The sequence below is a fragment of the Piliocolobus tephrosceles genome, chromosome 8 (assembly GCF_002776525.5).
Source record: "Piliocolobus tephrosceles isolate RC106 chromosome 8, ASM277652v3, whole genome shotgun sequence".
Taxonomy (NCBI): domain Eukaryota; kingdom Metazoa; phylum Chordata; class Mammalia; order Primates; family Cercopithecidae; genus Piliocolobus; species Piliocolobus tephrosceles.
In genome coordinates, this window is record NC_045441.1 from 84,743,117 (window position 1) to 84,757,872 (window position 14,756).

The window sequence follows — 14,756 nt, forward strand, 5'->3', positions numbered from 1 at the left end:
TCCTTCCTTCCTTCCTTCCTTCCTTCCTTCCTTCCTTCCTTCCTTCCCTCCCTCCCTCAATTGCTACCTCTCTTCCTCCTTTTCTTTCTTTTCCTTTCCTCTCCATACCTTCCCTTCCCTCCCCCACTCCCCTCCCCTTCCCTTCTGTTTTTCTTTTCTTTTCCTTTTTCTTCCCTTCCCTTCCCTTCCCTTCCCTTCCCTTCCCTTCCCTTCCCTTCTCTCACTCTGTCACCAGACTGAAGTACAGTGGTGCCATCATGGCCGCTGCAATCTCTGCTGCCCAGGCTCAAGTGATCCTTCTATCTCAGCCTCCGAGTAGCTGGGACCACAGGTGTGTGCCACCATGCCAAGCTTTTTTTTTTTTTTTTTTTTTTGAGATGGAGTCTTGCTCTGTCGCCCAGGCTGGAGTGCAGTGGGACAGTCTTGGCTCACTGCAACCTCTGCCTTCCAGGTTCAAGCGATTTTCCTGCCTCAGCCTCCTGAGTAGCTGGAATTACAGGCGTGCGCCACCACACCTGGCTAATTTTTGTATTTTTAGTAAAGACAGGGTTTCGTCATGTGGCCCATGCTGGTCTTGAACTCCTGACCTCAGGTGATCCACCTGCCTCAGCCTCCCAAAGTGCTGGGATTACAGGCGTGAGCTACCGTAGCCAACCACCAGCTATTTTTTGATGTATTTGTAGAGACAAGGTCTCACTATCTTGCCGAGACTGGTCTCAGACTCCTGGGCTCGAGTAGTCCTCCCGCCTCAGCCTCCCAAAGTGCCAGAATTATAGGTGTGAGCCACTGCTTATTGGTTTGCTTATCTGTGTTTCCTCATTAATCTATAGTGAAACTATGTATTAAATTATAAATAAAAACAATTTTAAAAGGTTATATTTTAAAATACTTTAAGGTATAAATTTTAAGAGGAAATTCCGCATACCCCTTTTTCTTAAAAAGATACAAAGAATTGATCTATTTTCTTGTGTATTTTCTAGTTTCTACCACCTAATTTTTCTCTTGTGTATTTTTTCTTTTTGAAGTTTTCCCTTCTACTTATCCTATTGATCCTGAAAATGTTATGTGTTGGTTTTGAGAATTGTATTGCTAGTTACTGGAGAGAAATACAGAGTAACAAAAATTATGAGCATTAGGAAAATTACAAAGGTTAGAGAAGTCTCAGATAAGGCCTGGATATCTGGCTCTGTTCCTTTGTGAAAATAAAAGAGACTTACATGACTCTTCAATGTTTCCATAATTCTTCTACCTAGGAATAAGTATCACTTATTAAGCACTTATGTGGATAAGGCATAGTGTTGAGTACTTTATGTGCATTATTTTGTTTAGTCATCACAACTACTCTAAGAAGTAAAGAGTATTACTATCCCCATTTTACATATGAATAAATTGAGCCTCACACAGGCTCCTTGGATAAAATATTTTATTGGATAAAATAAATTCATAAATTTATTTCAGGTTAGTGTGACACTGAGGTCTGGACTTCGCTGCCTCACATTTATTGTCTGTCTTGTTCATCCAAGGGGTCATGTGGGATAGGATATTATGATTCCTAGGGCTGATGACTAGCTGGTGTGTACCAGTACAGCACAATGGCCTGTGTTTGTTTTGATTGGCCAATGCCTGGGCTGTAGGAATTTGTTGGTTTGTACAAGCCCCTGATTATTTTATTTTTATATTATTTTTTTGAGACAGAGTCTTGCTCTGTTGCCCAGGCTGGAGTGCAGTGGCATGATCTTGGCTCACTACATGCTCCACCTCCCAAGTAGCTGGGACTACAGGAGCCCGCCACCACACCCGGCTAATTTTTTGTATTTTTAATAGAAACGGGGTTTCACTGTGTTAGCCCAGATGGTCTTGATCTCCTGACCTTGTGATGCGCCTGCCTCATCCTCCCAAAGTGCTGGGATTACAGGTGTCAGCTACTGTGCCAGGCCCAAGCCCCTGAGTATTATTGCAAATTTACATTAAATAAAATATTTGGAGGCCTACATAATATTAATATGTGACTGGTATATTTGTGTTTTTATTTATTACAATAAAACATCATTTTAAACTATTATGAATAGTCTATACATTTATTAAAGTCAGAGGCTATCTTATATAGATTTGATGTTTTACAATGCCCACAGCATTAGTTCAGTAAATATATGTTGAATGGATAAGTTTCTTCATGTAATTGTTAATGTATTCAAAAACCAAATTTCTCTCTCTTTAGGCCAGAGAAGGTCGGACCACCATTGTGATAGCTCATCGTTTGTCTACAGTTCGTAATGCCGATGTCATCGCTGGTTTCGATGATGGAGTCATTGTGGAGAAAGGAAATCATGATGAGCTCATGAAAGAGAAAGGCATTTACTTCAAACTTGTCACAATGCAGGTATAGTTTAACTTTAGAATTTTCCTAAGTCATCTCAGTGATAAACTGATTTTGCATTTAATGCTAAAAATAAATATTATTTGATTTGATTATCTTAAAAAGTAGGAAACAACACTTGGGGGATTCAGAATGACACCAGTGTTTAAGATTTTTTTTTTCTCTCTTGAAAGAGGGGAAAATAATGAAGGATAAACAGATAAAAAAAATTAAAAGGTTTCAAGGTGAGTTATCTATTATAGTAGTCAGTAGCCACATGTGCCTGTAGAGCATTTAAACAGTAGTGAATCTGAATTGGAATGTTTTAAGTAGAGTGTGCACACCTTGTTCTGAAGACTTAGTGCAAAAAAATGCAAAATATCTCAATTTTTATATTGATTGCATGTTGGAATGATATCATAGGATATCAATAATATATTGGATATATTAGGTGAAATAAAATATATCATTAAAATTGATTTCACTTCTTTCTTTTTACATTTGCTAACATGGCTTCTAGAAAATTTAAAATAACATGGCTCACAGTATGGCTTGCACCGTATTTCTGCTGACAGCACTGATCCAGAGTAAACTTGATTGAGTCAAAACACCCACAAAAAAGGGCATGAGAAGATAAGATACATGGAATGAATGCCAGTTTATTTCAGTATATACAGTGGGAATTCTTCTTTGGTGGTTTTCATTTCCAAATATCACACACATATACAGACACACACACACACACACACACACACACACAAAACAACCCAGCAGATTAGCTTTATCCTTTTCTGCAGTTACTAAACAAATTACTGTTTTCCTTGATAGCTGACATTCAGTGATTAGCTTTCATTGGTTAACACAGCCTAATGAGCTTATGCATATTTCTTGTTTATTTTAGACAGCAGGAAATGAAATTGAATTCGAAAATGCAGCTGATGAATCCAAAAGTGAAATTGATACCTTGGAAATGTCTTCACATGATTCAGGATCCAGTCTAATAAGAAAAAGATCCACTCGTAGGAGTGTCCGTGGATCACAAGGCCAAGACAGAAAGCTTAGTACCAAAGAGGTTCTGGTATGAAGGGGGATGCGGAGTTTGTTTTAATCTCACCAACTGTGGTTCCCCTAGTTTGGTGGGCTAGGGCTAGGGTAGGAGTGGGAACAAAAAAGGGCTATCCAGAATCCTCCTGTCCTGTCCCCCAGAATGTTCCACAGGCCAGGATGTCAACATTTTAGAATCAGGTTAGAATTTAAGAGTGTTAATTTATACAGTAGAATTTTTAGAATTAAAACTTATATGTAAAGAGACTATAGCGGGTCTTCAAATATCAAAGTTTCTATTCTGTTTATTCCTGCTTATAAATACTCTTGTCAGATTCTGAGTACCAAATAAAAGTTAAGTGTTTGTGGAAGCATCATTTATTTTTTAAAAAATAAGGGAATATTGTAGCAACATTTGTCAGCATTTTTTGAAGCTAAATAATAATCATTATGACATTTTTTGAAGCAAAATTGTCATCACTTATTCCTTGATAAGGAATAAGGATAGAATATATTCCTTTACAAATTTTTGTGCGTATGTAAGAACTGTACATTATAAAAGTTTTTAACTAACTGTTGTAATAATTTGTGTTTCCTAGGATGAAAGTATACCTCCAGTTTCCTTTTGGAGGATTATGAAGCTAAATTTAACTGAATGGCCTTATTTTGTTGTTGGTGTATTTTGTGCCATTATAAATGGAGGTCTGCAACCAGCATTTGCAGTAATATTTTCAAAGATTATAGGGGTAAGTGTGATGCCCATTTGTGTGATTTACTTGTGAGTCCTGATGGAAGAATGAATGAATAAACTGTGTTTGAACTGGGATACATAAGCAACAAAATCCATTATCTTCTTATGAAACTAATTGGCTTGAAGATGTAAGAATGGAAGTCTGGCTTGTGATAGGAAAGCTAACTTTGTGAACCTTCCTTTGTTGTCACAGTTGGTTTCTAGCCTGAGCAACTAAGGACCAGCTTCCTGAAATAGTCAATGAAAGTGATGAGATGACTTTCTCATACCTGCCAACATTGGACTCTGAACAAACCTTGTGAACTCTCATTTCACCAATGTGCAAAGAGAGTTCCTCAAATGTTTGTCAGACTGGCTTGAGAATGCACTGTTCTCTAACGTACATATTTTCCAGGACATGAGTAGGCCTAGCATGCTACTTTTGTAAGATGTAATTTTCATCCCACTTACTAAGGTTAAAACAAATAGGAACAGCTGCCTAAAGATCGAGATTGACATATGTTGGTTCCACCTCATCTTAATGGTGGCATTTTCAGCAATAAAGTTACGATCTGAAAGGAATGCTCTCTGTTTAGTGATATATTTCCAAACATCAAGCTGAGGACACCCTTGCCGTAACTGCTGAAAACATTGTGGAGAAAGAGATTGATCACCACAAGAAGCATAAGCTAAACACTGACTTTTGATTCTACAAAACATATATGACTATTCAGGTCTACCCATGCCTGGCTAGCTTATTTCAGTTTAATATATTTGTTCATGAATTCATGTTTAATGATATTCATGTTTAATATTAAATATATTTATTCAAGACTTATTTTTTTTTTTTAGTCTCACTCACTCTCATCCAGGCTAGAGTGCAGTGGCGCAATCTTGGCTCACTGCACCCTCTGCCTCCTGGGCTCAAGCGATTCTCCTGCCTCAGCCTCCTGTGTAGTTGGGATTACAGGCCTGCGCCACCACACCTGGCTAAAATTTTTGTATTTTTAGTAGAGATAGGGCTTCACCATATTGGCCAGGCTGGTCTCAAACTCCTAACCTCAAGTGATCCACCTGCCCCAGCCTCCCAAAGTACTGGGATTACAGGCATGAGCTGCCATGCCTGGCCTCTAGAATTATTTTTTGTGTCTTCTCTGTGCCAGATATTTTTCTAATTGTTGAAAAAAAGTCTGAGAATGTGATCAAATGTCTGATTCTGTAGAGTATATGGTCCAGGGCAGGAGTCAGCAAACTTTTTCTATTAACAGTAAGATGGTAAATATTTTAGGCTTTGCACACCACATGATTTCTGTTGCAAATACTCAACTCTGACCTAGTAGTGCACAAGGACAATGTGGAAATGAATGAACACGACTATGTTCCATGAAAACTTTATATAAACATTTGACCAGTGGCCCATAGTTTGCTGATCCTTGCACTAACATATGTCTTGCAGGTTTTTAGGGGATGGGGGGAGGGGTAGACCGTGGTGTCATCAGAGGAAAAAAAAAAACGCAGTGGTTAAGTTAGGAATGGGTTTGTTTGTAGCAAAACCTCAACTTATGATTTTATACTTTTCTCATTCTTCATATAACAATAAGTCTGGAGGTAAGTGTCCCAGGGCTGGGATATTAGCTCTTAGATATTGAGTAGGCAACCGGATATCTGCCTCATTGAAGATAGTGGGCTCTGCATCAGATTGCTTGGATTTATATCCTTGAGTCATCCCTTGTTGGCTGTGTTGACTTGAGCAAATTAATTACCTTTTCTGTACTTCAGTTTCTATCTGTGTAAAACTGTGATAATAAATCATTCTCCATTCTGGAGATGGTTGCCAGGATTAGAGGAATAGTATATATGAATTTGCTTAGAATAATGCCTGGCATAGAGTAAGAATTTAGTAATTGTTATGATTTTTAATCTAACAATCCTCTAATTATTTAATCTTTTCAAAAATCCTTTTTGTCGTTGTTGTTTGTCTGTTTTTTTTATGAAAGGTAAAGTTGTCTGTCCTGGGCTAGGAATGTGACTGTCTTACAAGACTGATTTTGGCCCACTGTGAAGGGAGATACGTGTTTTCTTTCCCTGAGGAGTGGTTATTCTCTGTGTTCCTTGAGTCCAAAACATCCCATTAGCCCTTATAACCATCTCTGGAAAACATTTCATGTATGGTGCTAGGTCAGGTAGCTGTAGTTTCCAACTGGCTCTCTAACTGGCCATCTTACCAAGAAGGCAGGCTCAAGGCAACACCTTTCTTTTTGAAAGGCCCGGGCTGAGTGAATGACCACCGCTCTGTGGTTCACCCAAAAAACCACATCAGGTTTTCTCCAGACACCTCAGGACAGTTTGAAATGTCCAAATAGTAAAGCAATGAACTGCCGTAAATGTAGTTCCTACCAAGGGAAGAGGAGAGTATTTGTTCTGATTTCAACTTTACACAGTTGAGGTGGCACTCATGACTCCAAGAGGGAACCTGAGCAGAAAAAATATTGGACCAATTTATGAATGATAGACTTATCCTTGGCCTCCACGGAAGGCAGAATGCAGACACCTTTAAGGCTGGCAGTAGGAAAGCCAACCCCGATTTCCAGCGTACTGTGGCTCTCCTGACCCCTGAATACTGGGCCAGATGGGAAATGGGTCAGGTCCAGGATGGATTCTTCACTGATTGAACTAAAAATCCTTTAAATGTTTTCTCACAGGTTTTTACAAGAAATGATGATCCTGAAACAAAACGACAGAATAGTAACTTGTTTTCACTATTGTTTCTAGTCCTTGGAATTATTTCTTTTATTACATTTTTCCTTCAGGTAAATGTCTCCATTTTCACTATATTCATTTTGAGAAATGCATCATTATTCAACTGGGGGGATTTATAAACATCGATGTAATTGGCCTTTTAGTAGAACTTTTCTATTAACGTGCCTACTAATAGCCAAGTTTTTCTGACATGGTGACAAAAGATGTTTGCCTCCTCTGTCTCCCTTGCTTACCTTCTCCTCTCCACCCTCACCTCCCGCAATGAAACCAGAGGGAAGAGAGTGTTTGACCTAATATGATGACTGGAGGTGAAAGGCAGGGACTTAAAAATGGAGTGTGGGGGAGCCCTGGATATAAGTTTGGATATAAGTATTGCCAGTAAATATAAATACTCAAATGTCTTCCCGTGTTCTAAAAGAAACAAAAAACATAAACTGGTGTTCTAAAAGAAACAAAAAACAAAAACTGCATAAACTGGTCACATGGGTTTAAAAAGGGTTTGAAGAGTCTATCACTCAACTTTTGTTCAAGGAGAAAGAACCATTTCAATGATGGAAGAATGTCAATCCTCTAACAAAAAATGTAGGAAACATTTGTAAAGAGTCAGATTTTTACAGCTTGCAAATCATTTGGCTGAAATGAAATGGCAAGGAATTAAGTACTCTAAAAGTTTAGTATGAGGGCCTGGTGCGGTGGCTTATGCCTGTAATCTCAGCACTTTGGGAGGCTGAGGCGAGTGGCTCACCTGAGGTCAGGAATTTGAGACCAGACTGGCCAACATGGCGAAACTCTGTCTCCGCTAAAATTACAAAAATTAACTGCGTGGTGGTGTGCACCTGTAGTCTCAGCTACTCAGGAGGCTGAAGCAGGAAATGTCTCAGGAACCCAGGAGGCCAGGAGGCGGAGGTCGCTGTGAGCCATGATCGTGCCACTGCACTCCAGCCTGGGCAACAGAGTGAGTCCCTGTCTCTAAATAAAGAAAGAAAGAAATACCGTTTAGTATGATAAGACAGTGTTGGTTTTGGTTCAAGTGCTCCTTATACCTGTTTCTGATTTTGTGTCCCTGGGCATATAAGTAAACTGTCTAAGCCTATTTCTTTAGCTGTAAACTAGGGGTACATCTGCCTCTTGATAATTAAAAGGATCACGTGACCAAGTGCCCAGGCCTGCGTGAGGCAGTAGTAGGTAATCACTTATTAATTGAATGACTAGCCCCTTGTAATTTTTAAAGATAAAACTGTGAATAGATCTCTTTATTCAACATGTAAGCACGTATTACGCTTTTTAAAAATAGAATACTGTTCTGGACATTATAGGAGGGGGAAAAGAAAAAACAGACTGAATTCTTTCTTTACTAAGTACTTACAGTCTCACTGGGGAATTTGTCCTTACTAGAATAAATGTGACACTCTAACTACTTACAGGATTGCCATACCAGCTATTAATACCACAGGTGTTTGGAGGAGGTAAAGATTGCTCAATGTAAATTTGGTTAAGAAACTTGGAGTGAGGCAGGCTTTGAGTTGGTCCCTTAAATGTTGACAATTTGAATTGGTGAAACAAAAGAAGTTAGAGGACTGCCTTTATAACATCATGGTGGTTGGGGGTACTGGAACCTAGCTTGCCTGGAAAATAGGTGAGAACAAAGTCTGTGAATTATAGGACCTTAGAAGTCCAGAGATAGCAAAGTGCCTAAAGATGTTAGACCACCCAACTCCTCTTCTTAGTAACATGGGGAGGGAGTCCAGTGGGCAATTAAAAGCTCAGGCTCTGGGTTCCCATTCTGGTTAGGATTCTCGTGGATCTGGATTAAGATTCCAACTCTGCGACCTTATAACTGTGGACTTTGGATCTTATCAGGCTCTCTAAACCTCCGTTTCTTCTGTAAAGTGGGCTTTTCTGTCTATACCACCTGTACAGCCTTGTGCCATGGCACACAGTCGCAGAAACAGCAAGCCCTTGAAATCAGGCTTTCTGACTTTGTCTAATCTCCTGCTTTAGCAAAGACATCGATTCTCCCTCCTTTTATGTAATTGGTGGCTGAGTCTCTGACAAGGCATGTTCCTGCCCACAGGGCTTCACATTTGGCAAAGCTGGAGAGATCCTCACCAAGCGGCTCCGATACATGGTTTTCCGATCCATGCTCAGACAGGTATGTTTATTGAGGGCTGTGCCCTGGGATGTGTGCCCCTTGGACTCAGACAGTGGGAGCTCTGTCTTGTTTCCTGGGCCTAGCTCCTATATTGGTTGTTCCTCAGTCTTATGTCAGAGATGCGACTGAACTACCCGCTAGGTTCAGGCAAGGCTCTACTGTCTGTCTGTTCTGGGTGGGCACAAGGAACTGGACCAGTTTGAGACAGAGCCTCCAGAATGGATTCACCTCCAGTCTGTGTCTCAGCAGTGGTGGTCAGTGCAGGCAGAAGGCATCTTTGATACTCCTCATCCCTTTCCTCTCTTTCTTTCTTTCTTCTGGGAAACCCAGGGCATGAGTGTTTCTTTCCGTCAAGAGATGCCCTCTGTACTCTTTCTTTCTACAAATCAGAACTCATCCCTGTGACCCATTCCTCACTGCCCATTCTCTTTTCTGAGGCTAGTCTGAAATAGTAGTTCAAGCTGCAGTGTTACTGGCTGATAATGGGTTTAATGGACTGCTGCTCACATTTTGCAGCTTCAAAACCCTAACCATTGACACGTGTGAATGTTTTCCTGGGGAAATGGGGAAGGAAATTATAGGAATGTAAATCAGAGCAGCCCAGTTCAAAGGGGAAAGTTCCTTTAACAATCATGAAAATTTTGTATGTGACCTAATAACTTTCCATTTTAAAAATCACTAATCACTTGCCATTGAGTAAAATGATGCTTTAGAAGTCTGTCCCAGATGTGCCAGGGATACTCGAACCCTGGCTAAGAGGCATCAGTTTGGGGTGTTAGGTTTTCTAGAGGGCATTCACATTTTGCCAGCTGTCTCTGGTTCCTCAGTTCTTCCCCATTCCTCCCATCACCATTTAAAAACAAAATCTATTTATTGAAATTGCTGGCTAGTGACTGACAGAGCCAGGACTGAATCTGAGTGAGAGAGCATGGTTTGATGGGAAACCCTGTCCTTGAACTCTTAGGTTGAACTGTATTCATAACTCAGATTCCACTTAGGTCCACACTGACCTTGCTCCAGGGCCAAATTTCCCATTGCCCAACCAGCCTCCAGGCCAACTGCTACATCCATTATACTTTGGCAGCTGAGCTGATGGTTAGTGGAATGCCTCCTCCATAAATTGTTAAGTAGGGCAAGCATTTATTAAGTGCCTTCTGCTTACAAGGTCTAGTACTTAGTATTGTAAGGCATTCAAACCTGAATGGTCCCTGTGTTCAAGGATGTTACATTCCTATGCTGAGACACTTTTAACCACTTAAGAATATTGAAAAGCAAGTTGATACATACTATAATAAATTATAGCACTATTTTTTCTAAATATTTTTGAGAAAAATGATAGATACTTCTTTAATGTAAATAGCCAGTTTAGATAACTTCTTAGGGACCACAGTTATTTGTAAAACACATAAATTCACACTTCAAATTCACAATCATGTTAGTATCTGTGTATTTACAAGTAAATGGTTTTACAAAGAAAATCTTATTTTATGTTGAATGTTATATTTTAATCTGGATTACTTTTGTTGATTTCTTTTTGACTCAAATCATTTATACTGCCCTGAGCTACATTTATCTGCTTGTTCAACCTCTCTATTGGATAGCTAATAAGGGTTTCACTGTTTAAGATTTCCAAAATTGAGCTTTTGACTCTTCTCCTTCCCACCAGACTTATTCCTTACCCCCTCTTCCCCCATATCAGTAAGCAATAGCTCCATTCTACCAGTTGTTTGGGCTAAAAACCTTCAAGCCATCCTTGACTCTTCTCTTTCTATTAACATTGCAGAAGCTTCCTAGCTGATCTCCCTGCCTCCATTCTTATCCCAATCTGGTAGGTTCACCTTAAAACAGCCAGAGTCATTTTTCTAAAATAGAAATCAAGTCCTATCCCACTGCCCAAACCTGCTGAAGGCTGCCTGTACCTCACAGGATAAGGTCTGGAATCCTGACAGTTGCCCTAAGGCCACACACTATTTGGCCCCCACTGTCTCTCAAATCTCATCTCCTACAACCACCTTTTTCTAACACAACATCTTACACAGTGGCTCACTGCTCAAGAGTAGGAGAGGGGAGGGTCAGAGGAGCCAAATGAGAACACAAATCTGTCCAGAGGAAGGGGAGGCTTTTACAAATTCACACAAAGGTTCTTTTTAGGCTGCTCGCAGCCTTTAAAGCTTTCTTGCTGGTGTATGAACAGATCAGGTATGCCTTTGCCTCAGGGCCTTTGCTCATGCTGTTTCTGCTTTCCCTGAGGTATTCTCATCCTTTCCTTCATTCAGGCCTCTGTTCAGATGTCCCCTTAGACAGGCCTTCTCTTTCCTCTCCCCAGTCGCTAAAATAGCACCTCCCCTCACTTTTCTATTCTTCTTACCCTGCTCAATTTTTCTTTTATTTGTACCTTCCATCTCTAGAATCTAAGCTTCACAAAAGCAGCTACTTTGTCTTTTTTGTTCGTACAGGTCCAACACTTAGAAATCATGCACAGGACAAAGTAGGCACTCAGAAATTTTTGTGACAAATGAAATGATCTATTTCTGTGTTTTTATATTAAGTTTCTTTCTTGTGTATTGAATGTCGCATCCTGAGTGCTAAATGCCAGGGATATAAGTATAAACAAAACTGACCCTGTTGCTGCCCTCTTGGAGCAGGGAGTCTCATAAACAGAGCTTTAAGATAATAAAATCATTTTCTATGCCACAGGATGTGAGCTGGTTTGATGACCCTAAAAACACCACTGGAGCATTGACTACCAGGCTCGCCAATGATGCTGCTCAAGTTAAAGGGGTACGTGCCTCCTTTCTACTGGTGTTTATCTTAATTGGCCATTTTGGACCCCGGCATGAAACTAATTTTCTCCTTACAGGTGTTAGTTATCATCATTAAGAAAATGTTGGCTAGATATCTAACCTACAAACATATCACATGCTTTTTATAGCAACATGTTAACTATTTAAACATTATATACTGTAGAGCATATAGATAACTTATAAACCTTTTGCTATTGCTGTTATTCATGCTATTAACAAGATGCATGGAGAATAGTTATTTAGAAAAGAGAGTATAAAGTGCTCAATCAACATAAAACAGTAATTGCTCCTGAAGAAAGGATGTATTTAATTGCTGTAAGAAAGTTTAGGGTCACTGTAGTTATAGAAGGGAGGGAAGACAATCCTCTAAACTATAGATTGAAAGAAATGAAAAGCACATTAAAAAATTAAAGCAAGGATAGAATAACTTTAGTCTTTATCTTTAACAACTTTAAACTTTAATAATTTTAATAACTTAAATTTTGCTACTATATGAATCTCTTGATATAACTAGATACTATTGAACCAGCAGGCTTTGATTTTTTGGCTGAAGTGACAATTTCTTCTACAACTGTTGATGGCAAAAGTTCACAAAATGATGTAGAATTTGAAAAAATTCATGTGATCTCTGGTGTATCTTTTCCCCTCTTGAACCGTATCCATCTTTATCTTTAAATCTTTCTGTAAGATAGTACTATACTAACATTTCTTCTATTTAATATATAGGGCTTCTTTAAGAATAAATTAAGCTATGAATGAGGAAACACATAGAGTTATAACATTGAAATATAAACTTTAGGAGTCCCTCTTTTTCTGTTGTTTGGAATAGTTTCAGAAGGAATAGTACCAGCTCCTCTTTGTAATTGTTGTTTTACTACAAACTTCTTTGCTTAAAGCAAACAAAACAATAAAAATCAAGATTTAGATCAAGTTGTATAGAATGTAATTACAGGTGCACGCCTTTAATCCCAGCTACTTGGAAGGCTGAGGCACGAGAATTGCTTGAACTCAGGAGGTGGAGGTTGTAGAGCTGAGATCGCACCACTGCACTCCAGCCTGGGTGACAGAGCAAGACTATGTCTCAAAAAAAAAAAAAAGAAAGAAAAAGAAAAGAAGACAAAGTAGCTGGAATAAAGTGAGTGAAAGGAAGAAACTGTGTGAATACGCCAAAAGGGGCAAGCATAGAAGGAGGCTGTTGCAGTAATCCAGGACAGAGATGATAGTGTTTTAGACTAATGTGGTTATACAAAAGGTTATACAAAATTATAAGATATAATTAATTCTGGATATATTTTAGATGTACAGCCAATAGAATGTATTGGTTGGATTAGATGATGGATATGAGAGAAAGGGAATTTAAAGATGACTCCAATTCTTTTTTACCTGCACAATGGAGAAAAATGGAGTTGATTTTTTGTTTTTTTAAAGAGATAGAGTCTCTTTTTGTAGCCCAGGCCAGACTACAGTGGCATGATTATAGCTCACTATAAGCTAGAACTCATGGGGTCAAGCAATCCTTCCTTCTCCAGCCTTCCTGCTAGCTAGGACCACAGGTGTGCACCACCATGTCCAGCTAATTTTTAAATTTTTTGTAGAGACAGGGTCTCCCTATGCTGCCCAGTCTGGTCTTGAACTCCTGGGCTCAAGTGATCCTCTTGCCTCAGCCTCCCAAAATGTTGAGATTACAGGTGTGAGCTGCCATGCCCAGCTGGAGTTGATCTTTATGAAATTCAGAAGCCTGTTGGAGAAGCAGGCTTGGGGGAGAATGGAGAGTTCTGTATGAGACATGGTAAGTTTGTGATGTCTGTATTAGACATCCATGTGTAGATATCAAGAAGGCTGAACTTTGCACTGCTAACTTTAGTAAACCTTTTATATAATTGGTTTACCAAATAAGTTTTACTATGCTTCTCCATTCATTCTGGTCCTCAGAACTCTATAGACTCCTACTCTGTAGGAGGAATATATGTGGGACAGTGAGCATTAGTCTCTGGAATAAAGGAACAGTAACCAGTGCAATGTGACATTGCACAGTATGACACAGATCCTGTGGTATGGGCTCATGTGCCTTGATGGACAAATATCCCGCATCACATTTGACGTGGAAGACACAATCCTGGAGGCAACTCAGTCTTTTGCAGCAGAACCCGGAGCAGATGTATTCAGGGCATTCTGTATTGCAGTTTTTCTTCCTTCGTCTCAAATTCCTCTTGTGTTATGACCTGCCTTAGGCCCCAGTGAGTTCCCATATTTGTAAAATTGATGGTCATTTTTTCCCTCCACAGTGCTGTTTGTGAGGCCCTTTGCTGTATTCACTGTCTCTAATTGCCTGCTGGGGTCAACCTTCTGCTTTTCACTTTTTTTCCCAAAGACACCTCGAACTGGCACTTTCATGGCCCTGACAAGATGGCTGCACTCATCTTACGTGAGCCACTCAGGCAAAACTGTTTTCCAGAACTTAAAACAGTGGCTGAAAAGGAAAGACCAGGGAAGAGGAAATGAGCAGGTTGGCAAACACTGTCAACTTAGGAAAGCCCAATGTAGCTGTTGTCACAGATTGGCTGAGAGAGGACTGTTGGATCTACTTTACACCACTAACTGATCTGTTTTTGGCTGACAGGTTTTGGTTCCTCCTCTCAACCCTAGTCTTTACAATGAAAATTTTCTGTCTACTAATCTGTGCTCTTCCATTCATCTTAGTCCTCATATTTCTATAGACTCCTACTCTGTAGGAATAGATGTAGGACAGTGAGTGTTAATCTTTAGAATAAAGGAACAGTAACCAGTGTAATGTGAAGTGCTAAATCAAATGAAGCTGAGGGGTTAAATGTCCTTGCAGTTTAAGGTCTTAGACTTTTTAGTTACTCTTTTTGGTACATTAAAGAATTTGCCGTCTTTAATCCATCTTAT

The 14,756-nt window shown here is 39.5% G+C and overlaps 1 protein-coding gene across 2 annotated transcripts in view; it reads left to right on the top strand.

Annotated features, from left to right (window-relative positions):
* ABCB1 (ATP binding cassette subfamily B member 1) overlaps positions 1-14,756 on the top strand; it is a 224,043-nt gene that overhangs the window by 180,114 nt on the left and 29,173 nt on the right. For both annotated transcript variants that reach the window (XM_023226643.2, XM_023226641.2), the window contains 6 exons: positions 2,219-2,380; positions 3,258-3,434; positions 4,000-4,146; positions 6,833-6,940; positions 8,965-9,042; positions 11,740-11,823. In XM_023226643.2, the coding sequence (XP_023082411.2) occupies positions 2,219-2,380; positions 3,258-3,434; positions 4,000-4,146; positions 6,833-6,940; positions 8,965-9,042; positions 11,740-11,823 (756 nt within the window). The remainder of the gene's footprint in view (positions 1-2,218; positions 2,381-3,257; positions 3,435-3,999; positions 4,147-6,832; positions 6,941-8,964; positions 9,043-11,739; positions 11,824-14,756) is intronic.